Below are 21,618 nucleotides of genomic sequence, written 5' to 3' on the forward strand. Positions count from 1 at the left end.
GCAGACTTTCCTGAGTGTGTGCCATTTTCAGATTGAGATTGTGTGACACATGATTTAAAATCTTTTAAACCACATTTTAAATGTTGATCATTGATCTTGTAAAGGTAAGTCTGTTTTACTGGTTTTCTTGAATAGTAGATTTTAAAGCAGGAAAAATCTTTTGATAGTGTGTGTCTAGCTGAAGGCATTTTGAAAGCTGTCTGTGAAGCCAGTGTACATGAAAAAACAAAACCCGCAGCCGTGCTGTTTGTGCTATGGTAGGAGCAGTGACCACCAGCGCAGTGGGTGCTGATGCACTGCAGATGAGGAGGTATCAACAGGAAATAGATGGTAAGAATGGAAAGTAAGAAGTCTTGCTGTGCTTAGAGCAGCTTGGGCAGTTATAAAAGCACAGCCCAGTTCACAACAGAATTTACAGTGGATTGTATTCACTGTAATCCCACTAAAATCGTTTATCTTGGAGAGTCCTGTTACTCATGGTATAGTGAACCCAAATCCAGCCCGAGGCCTAGAGCAGGTACAGAAGTAATTAGCTGTGGTCATTGTAGCAACGGCTATGTCCCTGGGTCTAACTGAATAGACAAAATAAATTAGCCCGAGGCAGCAGTGTTAGGCAAACTGGATCTATAGTACAAGCACTGTCAGAGTAGCAAAAAGCTGTGTTGTGAGGATAGGTTTATTTTGTTCAAAATTACAAATCAGAAGTCGGAATGTTTTTACCTGTAGTGGAAGGAATTTGCTGGGTTTGCCATATGTCAAAATTACGTTTTCTCTCCAGATGACATCTATTTCTGCTGTTAAAGTCAAGATGGACCAATGGTCTGACAAAGCTGGATGCTTCTTTTCTTATGCTGGCAAATGTTTTCCTATAGGCAAAGCCACTATTGAAATAACTCCCCAACTGTCAGCACGTATAGAGAGGGATCTGGTTCATGCAGGTAGTCACACTGAAGGGATAAAGAACGTAACAGGCAAACAGAAGAGGCACATATATCAACGTGTTACTGTAATCAAACTGAGAATCACCATCTAAACCATAAAATAGAAACTATTTCTTATTGATGTTTGGAATCCTGAGCAAGTGTTTTTAATCCAGGAATGCAGAAATTGCATCATAGTATTGCATGTCATGTGCTTTTGGGTTCGCTGAATCTGACATTAGAAAAATTAACATAAATTGTCGTTTCAGTCTAAATAGGGAGAAGAGCTAATTTCAGAAATTTTTTTTAAAGGTCACTACAATCATTTTGAAAAAGTACAATGCTTATAAACAGTATTTGTACTAGTAGTAAATGTGCTGAGCCAGTATCTTTTTAAGTCATTGAGATATCCCTCGTTGATTTATCTTAGACAAGAACAGGCCTGCTTGTTTGTAGAGGAACAGAAACCCCAAACTTTGTATGGATGTTTCTGAAGTCTGATCCCTTGTTAAACTGTGAGTTCCTTTAATAAATTTGTGAAATTCCTTCAGTAAGATGTTTTCTGTGACAACAAGAGCAACTTGGCATTATTTAAAATCTTTATTTGGCTAATTTTCCTTTCCAAAGAATCATCCAAGCCTCCCTTAGCAATGATAAAGACTAATGAATCTCTCTGTATTCTCTCTGTAGCTCTCGAGGACAGTTCCTCTCAGAGTGCGTTGGAAGCTGCCAGATCTGTTATTTCATAATCAATAACTTTTGCTGTTTATAAAGTTGCTCATACCTTCATTTTGCTTTTAGAAACACAAGCCAGTCGTATACCCCAACGCCAGCGTCCGGGAGCTATGGTGAAAGTCCTGCTGCTTCTGCTACCTCAAAACTGAGAGTTGTTACCACTGCCAGCATAAAGCCCTCTGTCTACCAGCCAGGTAAGGTGACTTCAAAGTACTGAAAGGATTCGGAAAAGAAATGCCGGAAAAGAAATGTGCATGCATTTCTTTTACAAAAAGAAAAGAATGCCCAGTTTGCAATAGGATACATGCATATCAGGAGGGATTTACATACATGGAACTAAGCGCTGCTAGTTTTGCTTCGGATTATCTGAAGATTGAGGATTATGTTGTATTTGTGTTCTGCTTTGCATGGAACAAATGGAGGAAGAAGAATACAGACAAGGGGAAGGTCTGTAATAAAAATGCATAGCCTGATTTTTTCAAAGGAAATACATTCAGAAAATAACCTAGTGCACCGAGTTAGGAGCCCAGTGACACTTCAGAATTGATAAAACAGCTCAAGAACGCACAATTTAGGATGGAGATAAAATAAGTGAAGGTAGCTTGAGTAGGATATATTTGCAAAACAGGTAAGGAACTTCTCAAACTCAGGCTTATCTTTGAAATAAAGAATGACCTATTAAAGCACTTCAGAATTCTATGCTTCCACTTCCCACAGATGCAGGTACTGGAGGAATATATTTGATTATTCATCCATGAGTCAAATATGCTCCCTGATGGTATTTAAATTCCCTTCGTATTAACGTGTTACAAATGGAGCGAACTTCTAAAACCATCAATGACCAAAATATGAACCTTCAAAATGAACAGATTAAATGAGGCAGCAGTATAACTCTAAATGCAGTTCTGTTTCAAATTAAGCTTGTTCTGATCTTAGCAAGAGAATTACAAAGTTGATTTATATCTTGACAGTCAACTAAATACGGAGAGTCCAAGAATTCTAAGTCTTAAACTCTGTCTTCTGTAATGCTCTATCTCTGGATCTACTGAAATGAAACCAATGCAGAAATCTTACTGAGACATAAAGTAGACGGACAGATAAATTGATTGATCTTTATATTTTAGATGTAAAGGTGGAAAAAGCCAGTTCAGAGCTATCATGAGCTATTTAAGGGTCTCAAAGTAAATAAAGGTTTCAGCTTCTCATTTGCTTTTGGTTAAGTGTGTCAGCACATACCACGTTCTCACTGAAGACAAATGTTATTATTTTTGTCTTGCAAAAGAAGGAAAGATGAAGACAGAGTATTTATTTCCATAATGCAGAACAGAGCAAACTGTGGCAAGTCAAAATATCTCCTAAATACACTGATTGATACTAAGCCCCACACTCCTTTGGAGGAAGTATAAACTCAAGCTCTCAAAATACAAACCTGCCACAGAAATAAATCTGTAGCTGTACAGTCAGTAGCTGTAGCTGTTAAAGAAAAAGCTGGCTGTTGAATTAAACTCAGAATCAGAGGCAATGCCCATTGCCTCCCAATAAGGGCTTAAAATGCACAGCATGGAAACTGTGTTCTGTGTTACTCTGTACACAACAAATTTATTTCAGCTGTATATATTGACTGCCTGCATGTGGAAAATTCTGATTGTGCAGGCACTGCAAAGACAGAGGATACTCTAGAGGACAGGAGAAAATTAAGAATAATATCTAATGTGGTACATTACAAAGACAAATAGCATTAAAGTTGGCAGAGAAAGAAACAGTAAGTCTCCCTGTATTGCTTAGGAGATTGAAATATCCAGTAAAGGATTCTAGAACACTTTGGTAATTGAACCCCAAAGTGACTCAGATACAAAAATTATTACAGAGATTTTATTGAAGATGTTTGGGGTTTGTTTTGGTGCCTTTTAAAAGTTTTATATATTTGATGTAGTAGGACTTCATACCACTTTTAGAATGTGAGCTGACCCTAGAGACACTTGCAGTTGCAATCCTGAGCAAACAGAAAATTGTCACTTGGGAAGAAATGGAGGAAAGAGCATTTCCTGTTACAGATGGGAAAGATCGACAGTACTTTGAAACAAACCATCAAGACAGTTAGAAAACTTCCTCACTCAACTTTGTCAGTGAATATAAACTCTGTCCTGCGGTGCAAAATGCAACCTCAGTCTGAGAGGACCAGCTGTTCTCAAATTATGACCTATGAGATCACTAAACACAGCCTTTTATTCCAATCTGAGTGCAACCTCGGGCTTTTGCAATAGCTGCACTCTCACTTCGGCAAATAATTTCTTAGACTTACTTATTGTAAATCCACAGTGTGAAAAGGCCAAAATAGTGGAGATTACTATAAGAATTTGCAATGTAGAATTTAGAAGAGGAATGTCTTTATGCTAGTCATCAGTGTTAATGGGAATGAAATTACTTGCTTCCCTTAAAAATGTGGGCCAGCAACTTCCAGATTAAAACACCCACCAACAGCCTCATGTAGGCAATGTCCAGGAACCTGAATCAATCACTAAAAGGGTTTAGAAGACATTTTAATCTGTCTCAGAGTGAAAAAAATAATGGGGATCAATCTTGTTTACACTGAAACCAGTCTCAAAATGAAGCTGCATTGTTGAATATCTGGCTGAGATGGGGGTAGTCACTAAGTCTACACTTTAAAGCGAAGAAAGGGAACTACTCTGACTGACCTAACTCTGGTGAGAATTTTCCGCTGCTAAAAATCTTTGTTTTCTTTCTATAGAGAAAGCTGTGAACTCCATAAATTTCATAACCCGTTTTAAGAGCATAGACTTCTTTTCTGAACAAGGTCCACTAGATGGCAGAAAATACTTGTGTATTCCTTTCTTGTAGGCTTTCCCAGACTAAACTAGTGCTTTCATATATAACAAGCAACTCAGACGCCAGTTTTATCCTACAGGGTAACATGACCCCTGAAAGTAACAAAGCAAATCTTTCCTTTTAAATCCCTAAGTCCAAATAGGACTACTCATGTACGTAAGAGTGCTCAAGTGTAAAGACCTGATCCACTCTTTTAGAAATTGGTAGAAAGATTCCCACAGATCTCAACGAACTTTTTGCTGAGTCCTAAGCACCTTCAATACTAAACCAGCAGGTTATGTACCATCTTTCATTTTAAATTCTTCTGAGTAAGGATAGTGTCTTCTTACAAAGGACTTGTTACATTATCTGCTTTGTCTGTCATCTAGTATATACTGGAACATAGACAGGAAAATTCTGGGCTTCAGGATGCGGCCACTAAATGTAGAACAAGCCAATTCAGTTGTGATAATGAGTTACATTTGTTACCAGAAGATTATTATTAAGAATAACAATTATGTGTTCTACTAACAAAGGAAAAAAAAGGGAAATTGTTTTCACAGTGCAAGCTGGGACGTAAGGCCAAAGCGTTTGAGACTATCTGAATCTTTACTAAATGGATCTTTGGTAACACACCTTTTCGTCTGGAGCGAAAATATCCATTGACCATGAATGAAGAGCTGATGGAGGGAATTCCAAATTCCCCAGAAGCAAGGATGGCTGTTGAGAGAGCCCTTCTCCTGCTGTTCTCTCAGGATAACAGTAGTCCCATTCTTTCCTACTCTAAGAGAGTCTGAGGGCTGAGAGAAACAAGGTGATAGAGGCTGGGTTACTCAATTATTTTAAGTATTCATTTTTGAACAGTTAAGAGTCAGCTCATACTCTACTTATTTTCTGAGAATCTATTCTCTGCTATACTGAGTGCTTTTTACCAGCAAACAGCACCTTTTATCTGCTGCATGTGTGTTGGAAGACTTTGAAACACATAAAGTGCCAGGTGAATTTGTATGGCAGTAGCTACTGAGAGAGTTGCTCAAATAAGCTTAGGGATATAGCTATGTGATACTAAGATAAGTTCCTCTTAATAGCAATAGCTAAAACCTCAAAGTTAGTGAAACCTTTCTGATAAATTGCAATGACACTATTTTAAATCAATGGTAATGCCAGCCTGTTCACAGGGGGGAAATATGTGGTAATAAATCCACCCTGACAATGGCTGAAAAGAGAACTCGGAGCAGTTGTGAACACACAACATTTGTCATTTTGCAATAATTCCCCTGGTATCTTCTTTCAGCAACTGAAAATAAGTATTTTGTTGCTTTATTTTACCATGGCAAGTAGAAAAGATAGCTAGAGGAAAAAGAAATAGAAGGTAAAGAGAATGAAAGATAAAGACCCTTCCCCAGATAAATCATATGCTGTCTACATTGGTTGGGATAAAAAAAAAAATGGAAAAATAAAACACCAATATTGTGACATTGAGGAAGAAAAGTGAGAAACGAAGAGGTTGTAAGCTGAATTTACTAAAGATAATTACAGGAAAAGACATCCTAAAAGTGGTACCTGGACTGCATCTGTTCTTCAGTTCTGGAACTGTGGGTTTGAGTGTCTGACCCCTCTGCCGGGCTCTCTGTGGGATGCACTGCTGCACTTCGCATGGACAGGAACTGGCTCCTGGGGGAGGGAGAACCCTTTCTCAAAACTGAGTGAGCTAGAAGTCACCTTATTGAATTAGAGAGCCTCACAGGTGGGAGCCTTTTGAACTCGCCAATTAGAGATTAAATATTGCCTTCTCATTCTGCCTAGCTTAATACTGTAATACATAAATAGCAACAGCCTCGGGATTTAGAGAGATTGCATAGAAACTCTCTGTTCTGAAATCCTTAAACACTGTTTACCATTCCCAAGTTTAAAATAAAAAAAAGCCTCAAGCTAAGGTGGGATAGAGTTTTATGAAGCAGCAACATCGTTGATGCTGTAGCATAAGAAAGTTTTATCAGGAGGATGCATGAGATTCAACTCTGAACTCAACAAAAAGAAGAAACTCAGGGATCATTAGGGTGATCACAGTGGATTGATATCTATGCAGTTTAAGCACCTGCAATTGCCAATAATCAGTGTATGTTATTCTGTGTCACAGGGTATGGGCTAAGGGAGGAGTGTTAAGTAGAACATAATCTTCTCACCACTTAATTCTCCAGAAAGATCCATGTTACATTCAGAACCCTCTTCTTGGCTGAAATACATTTCTACCTGCAAGCCCCTTAAAACTCTTGGGTTTGGTCATCATTTTACTGGCACTGGGATCTACTGTGCAGGATGTTTGCCTAGACTGCAGAACTGACTTCTGTTCCTAAATCTGTGCTCTCTCATTTGGGCAAAACACTTCAACTCTCCGAGTTCTGTTCCTCCTCACACAAACCAACAATCGTTCACTTTGTTTTCCTTGCAAAGGAAAAACTGCTTTTAGTGCTCCTGTACTTGGCAAAGCGAGGCAGTTTCTTGTGCAGTGGCTTCAGTCCTACACAGTGCAAGATCTGACGTTTTTGTTTTGAAAGGAGCAGGGCAATGGGAAAACTTGTTGGTATGTGCAGACTCTAGCTTCTGCTTATTTTTACGTGATAAAGCTCCACCCAAGATTAGAGCCTTGCGCATGCAAACACAGATGCAGTTTGCACTGAAGATTTTATGTGATAGTCAAAGGGTGGAAGAAAGGAAGTATATTATTTCTATTTTATACATGGGAACTGAGGCACAGAGACACTATATACAGGAAGTCTGTGGCAGAGCCAAGAACCGAACTGAGATCAGTCATAACCACAAGTCTGGCCTTCCCCTAAGTGCTGTTGGCTTTGTCTTGCTGGTCATGTGAGATAAATTGGCTCCCTCAATATTGCTTCCAGTGCTCCATCTCTGTGTTCCCTGTGTGAGCCTGTCTTTCTTCAGCAACCTAGGAGTAAAACCTGCAAATGCTAGGTAACAGTGACATCTGTGGAAAATGCTACATTGTAATGAACATAATGAGCTCAAAATTTAAGCACAACTTCTTACTGAAATTATGGGGAATTCCATCTAAAGCTGTATTATGTGATCTGGCCTTTCTATTTTTAACCTGTCTTAAACAGATTATATGGCAGTCTTTGAAATGATCACAGAATTGTCATATCCATTCCTCCTAGAAAATGAAGAGATGCCCTTGAAAATGGTCTCCATAAAATATGTAAAAGCCAGTAGGCAATGACTTCTGTAAAGCATGTGGGTTAGAAGTCAGTGACTGTGCTGATATCCTTGGCTTCAGTCCGGGATTAATGACCATAATTAAGTGTCATCTGAAGCTTTTATTTTTTGTGTGTCATGGAGTACCCTTTGGTAAGTGTTGCTGTTTTGCCATCAGCAGAAATGACTTTAAAATACTTTTTGGTTTCTTTTGGGATACTTAAAACAGCACCAGCACCAGTTCATTCCTACACCTCTGCCAACACTGAGCCTGCAAGTCGTCCTCCCTGGGTAACAGATGACTCCTTTTCTCAGAAATTTGCACCTGGAAAAACTACCACCACTGTCACAAAGCACATCCTGCCAAGGGGTGCTCCAGTACCATCTCCTGCCTCAACTTCTGCTTACCCATCTCCAGTTTCAGCTTCTTCCCAGGCTCCTGCAATAGCCCGGGGAACAGTTCAGAGGGCTGAGCGTTTCCCAGCCAGCAGCCGAACTCCTCTCTGTGGGCACTGCAACAGCATAATTCGGTAAGGTCATGAGGTTTGGAGGAGGGATGAAGCAGAAGAAAAAATAGCAGGAAAAAATATCAGAGAGACTGGTTATTGTACATTAATATACAGTACCAGAGCCTAAGACTTGGTCAAATTACCCAGCAGGGATGTCTGTTGTCTGCTTCATTAGTTTAACATTTCCAGAGCTCATTTTGCTATTGTGTGGTTCGCTTTTTATCACTGCGAAGTTATACGTGCTAATTGTTTGTTTCTTGGGTGCCGTGGAAAATCACTGTTTGTTTTTTTAAACAAGTTTCTGATCCTAAGGTACCCCTCGAAGGAGGTACATACAACTTCACTGGGAGAGCTGGGGGTGGGGGGAGGATTATGGGGAGAAAAGGAACGAGACATCATTTTGGAACAGCAGCCAAATGTAATTGTTGCTTTTGTGTCTGGAGAAAGATAATGCCTACACTCTATTACCAGTGATTCATAGCATGCCTCTCCCTTCTCCTCTCCCAATTCATTCTGCTGAACCTGTGCCCATGGTTACCCTGTGGACTGCTAACCAACTTTAAGTAACCCATGATAATGACAGTCTCCCCCACTAAACGGAGATAGTTTGGTGATGTGGAACTGCTGATTATTACCCTTCATATATTCTGAAATGGAAAGACTCCAGTAATAATCATTTAATATCTAATCACAATCAAGAGTAAATCACCAAAACTAATGGGTCTTCTATATAAGCAAACAGCTAGTTGTCACCCCATAGTCCGACATTTCTAGAAGATGCTGCATGCAGTGCTCTCAGATGAAAAGAAGGCAAGAGACTTCAGGAGCTACTTTAGGGTGTGGGTGTGTAGGCTTGGAAATTTGCCTACTTTTGCATGCTTTCAAATAGTAGCATTATCTTCTGTGTTACAACCCTTGGCCTTTTCCTCTTGTCTTTGCAGCTGTTTACAAAGACCCCTGTAGCTGTGCGGATATGAAGACAGTTGATTTTTCCAAGCTGTCTGTAAATCCAGTGTCTATGACTCAATGAAACATTTTAACCAACTGGCAAAGTGTTTGAGTAATGATCTTGAAAAAGACCACTTCTGTTCAGGCCTCGGGATCTCATTTCAATATACACCTTCACGGTTCAAGGAGAATGTTATACGTGTACACGGTGCTAACAAAGTGTGTCTGTAATCAGGGTCATTCAATCTTTTTGCAATACAAATAAGATAATTACAATTGTTTACAGGGGTCCTTTCCTGGTAGCCATGGGTCGCTCTTGGCACCCAGAAGAATTCAACTGTGCTTACTGCAAGACATCCTTGGCCGATATGTGCTTTGTGGAAGAGCAGAACAGTGTGTACTGTGAGCGCTGCTATGAACAGTTCTTCGCCCCAACCTGTGCCAGATGCCACACTAAGATCATGGGGGTAAGAGAACAAGCTTAACCCTTTCTCCAACTGCGTGGTTCATTGAAATCGTGAAATAGTTTAGAATGTAAGCAATGAATGTAGATATTTAATTATTCCCCCTTTTTAATAATAATTTCCCAGTCTGTTGCTTATTTCAGAATGAGAAACGTATTTTTTGTAATCACAGAATCCTAGAATACCAGGTTGCAAGGGACCTCAAGGATCATCTGGGCCAACCTTTCTTGGCAAAATAATGTTTATCTATCTGAAATCTTGGATATTTCTGTACCTTAGTCAACTCATAGACAGAATATGTAATCCAACTACCATCTCACTGAGCATAAAATAAGTAACACTTTCTGGATAGTTCTTTGCTATCCAATACACTGTGTTACTTTTATCTATCTTTTCCTTATAATTATAGTAAGAGACTTGAATGGTTGGGGTTTTTTTCTAATACAGGACTTAGTCTAAATTTAAACGGAGAAGTCCATGATCACGGGAAGAGGCCCACTGCTCTTGCTGTACCTCACTGGTAGCTAGCAACGCAGCTGCCAAGAGGAATTCTGCTGACTTCTTATAGTTAAGAAAATACAGAATAAACACAAAGATCTCAATTCCAGAAAGGCAAAAATAGATGCCACTTTTGTCTTGGTGTACTCATGCTTAGGTACAAGTAAATCTGCTCTCCATATACCTTTGACGGTGATGAGGTTGTAATAATACCACAAGATAATCTTAACAGTGTATTTACACATGCAGTTATAGTGACTATATGACATGATTCTCTTAAATGAGGAAGAAAGGAGAACCACACTGGCTGTTCATCACTTAGCTCTCGCCTTTTGACATCTCCCTGAATGTTGGCATTGGCGGATTAGATGCTTTTCTCTGCAGTTGCCAATTAGGGATGGCAGCATCAGGCATCTGTGGTGAAGCTCTGGATCCAACCAAGTCTTGTTTGCTACTGCAGCAGTAGGAGTAATTTTACAGCAGAGTACTGACTTAACTTACCTAATTAATGCTGGCACAAATCAGTTCCCCATTATGGATTTTCATCAGGAAAATGGCAAAGATGCCAGCTGCCTCTATTTATATTAATAAGATTTCTCAATCTGCTTTTTGCTTCTTAGCTCAGTGGGGTTCATAAATGGATCCAAACCTATTTATCAATGATAGTTGTTTTGCAAACAGTAACAGAAGTTAATGAATCTCAAATGGTGATTCTCTAATGAAATATATGGCAAATGTAAATTAGACTATTTTATCTATTCCCTGGATTGAAAGCATGGAAGAGGGCTTCAATGCCTTTTGTCATAGTCAATGGAGATTAAAAATAATCCTTAAAAGAGAATCAGGGTCTGCATATATAATTGGAAGCAACATAAAATAGGATCTAGAGTCTCAGCTGGTGCAAATCAATGCTGTTTTACTGAAGTTAACAAAGTTAAATTAATTTACACCAGTTACACAGCTGGCCCTCTGAAATCTGGAGATACACTGTTGAACATCGTCTTGGGCACAAGTAAAATTGACAAATTAGCAGGTAACCATGAATCAGAGCTCAGTACAGCAGCTTTTGGGCTTGGAAATCTTCTGTGTGACAGGATAAGAATGAAGTAATAGAGATAGCTCCATAGTGGATAGGAGAAAGAAGCTGATAAAATCTGGATACTCAGTTCAAGAGAACATCAGTTGCACAGAATTTGTTTTTTTGTGATGAACACATGATGTAGGAACAGACACGCAGACTCATTTTCACTAATCACATAAGTTAAAATCTAAGAACTTTTTTTTTTTAAGATTTTCACATTAGTTTGTGAAGCGTTATTGTGAGAAGCTTAAAGAAATTAGTACATAATTACTGTCTGAAACATAAGACTTAAATCACTTATCCCCTGCATGCATCTCTTGGTCTTAGAAAGAAAATTACTCTTCAGAATTTTTTTAACAAATCATACTCTTGCATTGAAGAGGTCATACTAGTCATGTCAAAACAAAGGAGAAAATAATCAGAGTCTGCGCGGAATCTTTCCTGCAACAGTGACTGGGCGTGTTGATACAAACAGCTGGCTGAACTATGTTGTTTCATTTTGGCAAATACATTGTTCTAGAAAGTTTGCAGTCCTGTTTCCTCCTCCTTTCCAAAGGAGCCCAATTTCTGTCATACTTCTTTCTTTTGAGGAGGAGAATTGGCTGATAGAGAAGGGAACAATTCAGAGCATCTCTGCCTTGTGTTTGTTCTCCAGTAGGTAGTTGCAGGGCATGCTGTCCTGCTGGAGATTTTTCTTGGTTTGTTTGTTTTACAGGAAGTGATGCATGCCCTAAGAAAGACTTGGCACACAAGTTGCTTTGTCTGTGCTGCTTGTAAGATGCCGTTTGGGAATAGCCTCTTTCACATGGAGGATGGGGAACCTTACTGTGAGAAAGGTATGGCAAACCAGAGAGTTGTGCTCAGTAAGCATGTGCTTCATGCTGTGTGAAAGCAACAGGAGAATAAAGCACCTGACGAACAAAGTAAAATCAGTCACCCGTCACAGAATGGATTTTGTTTCCACTCTCCACATATGCAAGTATACAACATACACAAGCTTCTGCAGTTTATAGGAAGGACTGGCAGAGCACTGCTCTTTTGCCTCTGTGTCCCAGAATGACTTACCTCCTTTCTCTCCCTTACGTATGATGACACTTACCTTCCATTTCTCTCCCTTTGCTTTTTTTTCCTTGTCCCCCTCCCTTCCCTGGTAGATTCTGCTCACTAGAAATCTACACGTTGTGGGGTGAAAAGTTCTTTTAGAGTTCTGGTAGCGCTTCTATATGGTATGTGTGGGTTGCTGCCCACATTCTCTCTCTAAATTGCTTGAATTATGACCTCTGATACTGCTACCTCACCCTGCAACACATGGTAGCTCAGGTTTTGTTTTCTGAGTGCTGCAACAAGTGAACTGCTCCTTGCTAACTAAGGCCACACTTTCCCAAACTCTGGAAAGGGTAACACAGTTTAATAAATGGTGCTTGCCATACAAATGAGATGCCTCACATGGTGAGGAAGCAGGTTAAGGTTTAAGTGGTGTTCCCTCTGTAAGCCCTGCCTTGTCCGTTTAATGCGGTCCTGTCCTACTTCCCTCTGGAAATTCCTTCCTTATGGTCGCACAAATCAAATTTTATGTATCAGAGTAACTCTAGTCACACTCTGTGGCTTTCATTCTTCACTGACTTGGCACCTGCCCTTTGAAGTTGGAGGTTTTGGCATAACTTTGCCATAACCAGTGGATTCTCACAAATTCCATATACCTTTAGAATTTCTGCTAATCTTTTTCAGTGTCAAGTCTTTCTAAATGGCACTTGCTATTCAAACTAAAGATGTATTAACCAGACAGTATGGGGTTTCCGTAATATTCTCTCTTAATGCAGACAGAACATAAATCCAGTCATGGAAACTGAAACTATGCTTCTATACCACCGTTAAGATAACACTCACTGGCCACTAGATTGTGTTTTGCATGACCATAGTTGTGCTTACAAATAGGTTCCGCACACATTAAAACTAATTTAAAGCTAATGTGAGAAATTCATTACAGAACTTAAAATTTCATGAATTTTTTTGTTTGTTTGCTATGTTTGTGATGGCAACAGTTGTGCTGACGTGGGGTTTTGCACTGGGTTTGTATTTAAATAATGAAAGAAAAGAAGCAGATTTCACTGTGAGTGTTTTCAGTGAATATAGTAGGAAACTGAGCAAAAACAATTCAAAAATTCATCCTCTGGAAACTTTCTATTTTTCTTGGATTTAATACAGTTATGTTAAGAGTTTGTACTAAGTTTGCTTTTTGTTTTATTTTAGATTATGTTGCTTTGTTCAGCACAAAATGCCATGGTTGTGATTTTCCTGTTGAAGCTGGAGATAAATTCATTGAAGCTCTTGGACACACTTGGCATGATACCTGCTTCATTTGTGCTGTAGGTTCTATACCAACACTATCTCATTTCTTTATACTCATAAATTGTGAAGTAACATCAGAAAACCTGAAAGCAGGAATGACTAACATATGCCTAAGGATGCAGAGGGACTGAATTTGATTTTTTACTTGCAGATGGAGAAGGATGGGAGTCATTTCTATTCTCCTCCATAAACTTTTACTAGAATTAATAAATTTGATCCTCACAAGTGAGTGCTTTCTAATAAAACATCCAGTTTTAGAGAGTACATACAGTAATACATACCACTATTGCTATTATTCTTTCCAGTGTTTACCAAATAAAGATAAAGCAGGATTTAAAATAAATTAACACCATACTGAACAGTATAGCCATAATCTTACTTACAAAGCAGAGCAGTTTGTATTTCCATGCACAACGCTTGTTGAAACTTGCAAAAGGGAGTCTGTTTAGAGAGAATGAATAGCAATTAGCATAGAAGTTGGTCAAACTCATCAATCTGTGGTGTGCATACAACTGTATAGTGTGGCCATATTCCCACACTCTGCACACAAAGTAGTAAAATCCGTATGATAAACAGAACTTTCCATATGGCTCCAATACAGCTGTGCTGCTCTACAACGTGTTATTCCTAAGGTAATAACATCTAGAACCTCTGATTAGCTAAAAATAGTATGTTGCCCACACCAAAAATGACAGTGACAATTTCTAATGTTTGCTGAACTCTAAAATTCAGGTTGAAGAGTAGAAAGCATAGAAATGTTTATAAATACCTAAAGCTAAACTAACTACTGGTCTTTTAAGGGTACAGGGAAGTGAGTGACACAAAAGTGTCCTGTGAAAATTGAAGCCTTTTTGAAATTCTAACGTAGAAATACTAAGACAGCGAGTTTCCTTCACAAACTAACAGCTATTAGTTACTTATAAAAGACACTTTATCTGAATATTTCATGTTATTTTTTGCTTCTTCATTTAACTGCATTCTTATGTATTTATTTTCTGTGGAGGTTGAGTTTTGTTAATGCAGTTCTCACAGCATTTTCTGTTAGGAGCTAACTTTATTTCTTTCAGTGGGTTAAATCAAATGCAAATAAATACAACTCCTAATTTCCAATATGCTCTCCCCCTGTCCTTTCACATGATTTTCCTTCCACTCGCACTAGCACATCACCAACGTTATCACTCACTGGTCTTAAGCCTGCCTTAAGCATTAGGGACATCTATTCTTATTCCTGGATTCTGATGTGTTGCTTTCCTTAAGTGGTTCTGGTCAACTCTGACCTTGCAAGTGGTGTTGCACTACCCTCTGTAGGTATCTGTACAATTCCAGGGCAGTTTAAGCTGATCTAAACCCGGGCTGCCCTGCCTCGGCCATGCATTCTCACATGCTGTGTTATGTCAACACCAGCACTTACGCAGCCAGGCAGAGAACTTCATGGGTTGAAGAATAACCTCATATGAAAAAGTAATTAGTTTTCAGTGATACTGGCTGCCTGAATGACTCACTCCTTGATCACGTAAGCACCTGTACCAAGACAAAGTAATAAGAGGAATGAGTATCTAATGGTACCGTGGAAGGATGGTACCCCTGGGACCACGGCACCCAAACAGAGCTTTTGTCAAACCGTACATTAAAGGATCGGAATCTAGGTCTTAAATTCTGAGCTAGCTGCATGTGCTGGAGTGTGCCACTCTCCTCTGACAGTCTTTGACACCAGCACTGCTGGGACATGCCAAAGCTGCACAGGGGATCATGTACTCGGATGGGAACTAGTGAACTTAGCGGGTGGTGGTGGCAGGCGAGTACAGAGAGGAGAGCTGATGCAAACCAGAGTCTAACCTCAGCAAGCAGTAGGAAATCTACCACGACAGGCTCTTTGATCCAGGAAATCAAATGCACTTCTGCCAAAGAAACGTGTGGGCAGAAGAGAAATACAGTTGGAACTGATAATCACGTCCTTCTCTCTCTTAATGATTCCTGATTGTATTTATTATTAATTCTAGGTATGCCATGTGAATTTGGAAGGTCAGCCGTTCTACTCCAAGAAGGATAAGCCACTGTGCAAGAAGCATGCCCATGCCATCAATGTTTAAAAGAAGAGTTGGTAGTCAGTAACACTGGGGAAAAACAGATGACTAACTGAGCAGTTATAAAGTTGATAACCATGGCTAGCATTTCTCTTGGTAAAAGCTAGGAAGTTGATACTTCTGAAGTTTAACTTAATGAAAGTTTCTCTTTCGTAAATGCAGACCATGCTTCTGCAAGGCTCATACCAAACCCTACTGAATGAACGGTCAAAACCAAATGAACTAGGCCATTATTAGAGCAACAGTTGGGGGAAATATTGAAATTAACTAAAAACTGTAATATAAAAAGTAATATGCAAATGCAGTTTCAAATTAACTACCCACAGCAATTTTACTGCTTAGACCACACACTAGTGTTTAAGAACGACTGGAAAAGTCCTTTTGTAATAAGTCCTTTTCTTTCATAACAAGAATGAGTAAGTGCCACATGTCCAATTATCTGTAGAACCAAAGGCCATAGCTTTCAAAGGGAAATAAGTAGATCGGGGTTTCCTCTATGAAAAGTGACTGCTGTGCCTGCTATTCCATTATGTTGTGGTGCTACCTCATAGCATCAAATATTTTAGATTCTTTCCAAATAAGAAGCCTGCCTTGAATCCATATGTAGCTGGGAAGCCTAGGAGACAATCCATACCTTAGTTTGAAAATAAAGTGGAAACAGAATAACGCCTTCCATAACCCAGTAAGATTGAGAATAATATGTTGGGTCAACCTTGCTAGTGCGCTTGGCTTTTGCATCCAGAGTAGATTAGTTCACTTTCAAATCACGACGGAAAAGGACAACTGACTTTCTCCAAATTGCTCTTTCACTGAATGGAATAGAGATGGCTGAAAAAGCCAGCTTTTAATTTGAAACCAGTTTTCCTTTTCTTTTGTTGAAAAAAAATTTCAAAGTTGCTTTGTTTTCTAATTCCCACTGATATCGGTGGGAGGTAGAAATCCACATCTGGACCTTCACACTGGTGAACACATACATCTAGCACAGCTGGGAAGTGGGAGATAGCTTGCAAGAGTTCCCTACTCTATCCCATATCATTAGGAAAAGAGCATATTTTTTTTTTTTCCCTATAGTAAATTAACACTGATCAAAAATCTGTAAGGCAGCATAACACCACAGGCACATACTCTTTATTACTTTTGTTAGTTTAAATGCAACACATCCTGATTTGTAGTAGTATTTGCCATTGTAAAACAGCAGATAGGCTCCAACAATTTGGACAACCACAGAGTCCTCTTTTCTAATAGCTTAAAGTTTCAAGTTGTTTGAACAGTTATTTATAAAACTTTTTTTTTTTTCCTCAAAAGAGCAATACTTGTAGTACTGATAATAATTTTGAATTTTTAATTTTAAATATCAATTACTTTTGTATCGGAGACAGCAGCTCTGTCTGACAGAAACAGAGTTAAAATGGAACATTGATCACTATTTATTAATTTAAGTGAGAATTATGATGTGTGTGTTGACAGCTTGCTGTACTGACATTTTGAATTAGTATTTCTGAGGCTTCTGTGGGTCACATCCTGGTGCCATCTGCACCCTATTTTACCTTGTGTTTTGAAACAAGAAATTACATAGCACTGACTACCTTTTCCCTCCTATGCATAATGCCCATTTTAAGAAAACTCACGTGTCTTTTCAGGGATGAAAAACTATCCAAAGCTTGGGGAAGGAATTAAAGAAATTTGGAGTTCTAATATGAGAGTTAAGTTAGCTGCAGGCAGTCCGCATCTTGGACGAAAATAACAACATGAACTGCCTGTGGCAGTTTTGACATATATGACCTGTATTTATTCAGTAGGTATCTTAGTGCTCACTGATCTTAGCAGTGATCTGATCTGAGTGCGACAGGGTCAGATTTTTGTATGTGTGAATGATTCTAAAACACTAGTACATAATATGCAATGCCTTTTTTTAATATAGCAAACAGATTTTCTGTTTTCAGTCAGTGCTGGGCAGGTGTGAATATGGTTCCATCGATTACAAAATCCAAAGATTCTCTAGAGGAATAAATTGTAATCATGGAAGTTAAATATTTTTTCCCCTCATATTTGACTTCACTAAATACCTTTTCATAACAGTGAGAGAATTCTAGACTTACTTTTAATTTTTGAATGTCATTCAACAAAATGCATTTATTGTTCTCTCTTATTTAAGAGAATTCAAATCAGCATATTATATAGTAAGACTGCATTGAAGATATTCTTTAGGCAGATTTCTGTGTTATCCACTGACTGGGACTAATCTCTTACTGTCAGCATCAAAACAGGGAGTCAGACTCCTTGGGAGGACACAGAATGCTCGGGGTTGTGATGCCTCAGGAGAATTTAATGAAGTCTTTTGCCTCTAATCTGCATGTGTGTATATGTGTGTGTCTCGCTCTCCACCTTCCCCCTCAATGTCCCTAAAAGCTCCCTCTTCACTGGCAGCGTGAAGGATAAAGCATTTTAGGAGATGGCCAGAGATGGAGGGCTGCAGCTTAGGCAGGGGTGCACTCCATTGAGAGATGGTGGTAGCCAGTGTGGCTGGGGCTGTCTTCTCTTCGTCCCGCTGGCAGGGGAGCCCAGGTTGCCACCTGAAGTGGCCCAGGTCAGCCTGTGAGTTGCTGGGGCGGACAAGGGTGTGGGAGACAGGGGTCTCTGTGGGCTGGGGGAGGCAGGCTTGGGTCAGAGAAGGCAGAGCACCTGCAGCAGCCAGAATGCGGGGGCTCTGGGGGTCCCTGGTTGAGTGTGAAAAGGTGAGGCACTGAGGAGACAGGCGGCCCTTCCTGAAGCTGGGGTTGGAGGAGGGGGAATAGCTAGGCAAGGCCAGTTTCACTAAGCTGACATGTTAGGTAGTTGGGGTGGGGCGGAGGGAGGAAAGGGGGAACAGCCAGGATGACTCACTACAGTCGGGGAAAGGGCTTGAAGCAAGAAATTGGGGTACGAGCAGCTCACAACAGTCCAGGTAGTACGAACATGGATAGAAGGGGTGAGCAAGGGGGATACAGGATCTAATCTGGGAAATGTGAAGTCAGTAATGCAGAAAGGTGAATGTCATGTGTGTAAGCACAGCTGAGCTGGCTTGCGGAGTGGCAACAGTGAGAATGCAGCAGCACAGACTTCGGTGGGAGCTGTACCAGCTCGAGAGAGTCCTGAAAACTTCCTTTTCAGTGGGAGCCGCACTAACTTGAGAGTCCTGAAAATTTCCTTGGGCAGATAACCTGCACTGTAACACAGGCCCTGACTCCAGCTGGTGTCTGAGCAAGTGAGATTAAAGCTAGTTTACATATCGCTATATGAGGTACAGTGATAGCTCTGCATGAAGAGCAGAGATACCCTGAGGATTATCATGAAATAAATTACCTGTTTTGACTTGTGCTGCTTCATAATGTGGTCCAAAAACAGGGAATCCACTTACCCACCCTTGGTATCTATACGCAGATAGAATTTTTGCACATATCTGAACCAGAAATTTGTGAATAATAAATAATGTAGTATTTTAACTTTCACAGGGGTAGAATACCACATAACTGTTGATACTCTTCTGCTACATGTCACCTTTGTGATATGGAAGGGGGAAAGATACATAGAGATATAGATGTCATTCAGAATAGGGCCTTTCAGCTATCACGGAACATAAACGCTGTACAAAGAGATGCAGGATGAATAATGTGTACTTGTTCATGTTTCATGTCTTGTAATGGATGCCTGGGACAAGTTCCTCTAAATAGTTCTTTTTATTCTAATTCATGTGGGGTTTTACATAATAAAACAAAGATAACTGTACCTCTGAATGATCAAATAAAAAGACCAATCTTTTATCTAATTAAGTGTTCAATAACTTTTCAAAGGTTTAAACAATTATCTTAATGCTTTTTCTCTTTTTCTGTTCATTTTGCAGAGCAGGGTAAATTAAATTTTTCTAAAGAAGACTGTTTTTATTATCTGGGAAAAAAAAACCATCCTTACGACTTTCTTTTTTTAGAAGTTAGTTTTTACTATATTGGATTTACACATTACACATTTCTAAAAATTCAAAACAAGGAAAAATATTTTACTTTGGTCCTTCAGTGGTCAGTACTTTGGGTGAAATGTTTTTTTTTTTAAAGAATATTTTTATTTATGTTTAATAATGTGAATGTCCACAGCACTGAACACACTCGTTAGTGTCTAATGCTGGGCACACTAATGTTTTTTTGCAATACTTGTCTCCTGGTAGCAGATATTAATTTGTTTAGTATTTATAAACATCAGAATTTGAAACGGAGTGATTTCTTGCCTGCAGTGATCATATTAGGAATCTAGGTTTTATAATATATTGACATGTTGACTTGATGCCACAAGTGCCCTTGCTCTTAGATATATATTTTTTCCTAAGTTCCTAGTTATTTCAGAAACAGAATGTTGTGTGGTTTATGAGGTGTGAGTAACTACTTTGCGTGGATTATCTGTGCCAACATGAATAAAACAGCCTAGCAATAAAAGCAATGTGCAAATACAGTTAAAGCTTTATGATTTGGGCATATTTATTAATATGGCATGTGAACAGCTGACAGCTTTCAGCCATGTAATACTGATAAGACAGCATACACAAGCTTGTACTCTCTACTTCAGACCTGAAAATAAAAATTAAAAGCATTGGTTTCAGTTTTATTCTACATCAATCTTGAATGTTTTATTAACCAAATAACACTGTTTTAAACAAACAAATGTTAGTGTGCTTAAAAGATGTAGTGTACTAACAGTACATGTTGTAACTTATCAAGACTTGTACAGTCACAGACCTTATTGTGTCAACAAATACTGTTTATAGTAACTTCGTGAGGAATGGGTAAAGTCTGTCTTAGGTTACATTGATGCCTCTGAGAACAAAGTTTGACTGCATACGTTCAGGTGGGTGTTCTTCCATTTCTCAGCAGAAGTGACTTTAAATAATATACAAAATGTTTTAAATGTCCTCACTGAGCTCTGGTGCCAAGAAATACTGCCAAATGAAAGGATATCTTCACGTAACACTGTGGTTTGTAGAATCAGCCATTTTGTGCCCTCCTAATGCACACTCCTCAGGAATGCAGGATTTTTAAAGACACAATTAATTATATTAAACCTAACTAAGAAGTTACATGATAAATGGACAGACTTGGCTTCAGATGGCATTACAAAGTACAGCATCAGGAATCACAACTTCGTGCACTTTGATTTTATTTTACAGCCCTAATTTCTGTTTACAATATGCGTAAGGAAAACACAGTTCAAACGAATAAACAGAACAATTTTCTGTCAGTTCAAAACTGCTGTTTTTCAGACTGTCCTGACCTTTAACCTTTGCACAAGACAGTGGTTCCTAAAGTGTGCACTGTGATCCCTGGAGAGTTCAGCTGTGGAAGTGGAAGCAATGGAGGCACAAGCATAGCACTGTGCCACCTAATAGGGTGCAAAAAGTGAATAGAGCAAAGTTCATCAGAAAAGGACATGGTGCAGAACAGCTTGACAAGTGTTGCATTAAGAGATTCTTAATAGAAAAGAGATTATGATTTGCTCTGAAGAAAATAGTGATTTCAAAACTATAGGCTTTGGCATTGTTTCCCACTGTCATCCCGTCCCCCCCACCCCAGTCATGAATCTTAAATTCAGGCGTTTTCTGATTAAGAAAGGAAGGAATGTGTGAATGAGATTGCTGAAACCATTATTGAATACACAATGAAATGCTTTGTTCTCCCAGCCAAATCAGAGTTATGGATGAGATTCAGATTATATTCAGGCATAAGTTCTGTGCTGTATGCCTATAAAACATGCCCTTAGATAGCTGTTAAAAGTGCAGTTCCTCCTCCTCTTAGGAAGATTACATCAAAAGAAAACAGTAACAAATGTGTGTTGTACTAATAAGGACTGTCAGAGTGAGTCACAAGACTCTTCTGTGTAATAAAGACAAGCAGAAGGAATTTTTTTCAAATGAAGCTAAACTTTTGAACAGAACATGTTTTTCCTTTAAAAGTTTCCAGATTTTAA

General features: G+C 39.1%; 1 protein-coding gene across 1 annotated transcript; it reads left to right on the forward strand.

Moving 5' to 3' along the window:
* The first annotated feature begins 254 nt into the window (after positions 1-254).
* Positions 255-20,247, forward strand: LOC141968929 (LIM domain-binding protein 3-like). The gene is made up of 7 exons (XM_074924190.1): positions 255-343; positions 1,695-1,849; positions 7,927-8,227; positions 9,441-9,621; positions 11,913-12,033; positions 13,448-13,563; positions 15,547-20,247. Exons 1-7 carry the CDS (start codon positions 255-257, stop codon positions 15,634-15,636), a joined length of 1,053 nt encoding a protein of 350 aa, XP_074780291.1. The 3' UTR covers positions 15,637-20,247.
* The last annotated feature ends 1,371 nt before the right edge of the window (positions 20,248-21,618 follow it).

The sequence above is a fragment of the Athene noctua genome, chromosome 21 (genome assembly GCF_965140245.1).
Source record: "Athene noctua chromosome 21, bAthNoc1.hap1.1, whole genome shotgun sequence".
In the NCBI taxonomy this organism is placed as follows: Eukaryota; Metazoa; Chordata; class Aves; order Strigiformes; family Strigidae; genus Athene; species Athene noctua.

Coding starts and splice junctions, on each gene's coding strand:
- LOC141968929 (XM_074924190.1), top strand. CDS start 255: ATGGTAGGAGCAGTGACCACCAGCGCAGTGGGTGCTGATGCACTGCAG. Junction 344..1,694: donor ATAGATGGTAAGAATGGAAA/GTAAGAAGTCTT, acceptor CTGTTTATAAAG/TTGCTCATACCTTCATTTTG. Junction 8,228..9,440: donor CACTGCAACAGCATAATTCG/GTAAGGTCATGA, acceptor AATTGTTTACAG/GGGTCCTTTCCTGGTAGCCA.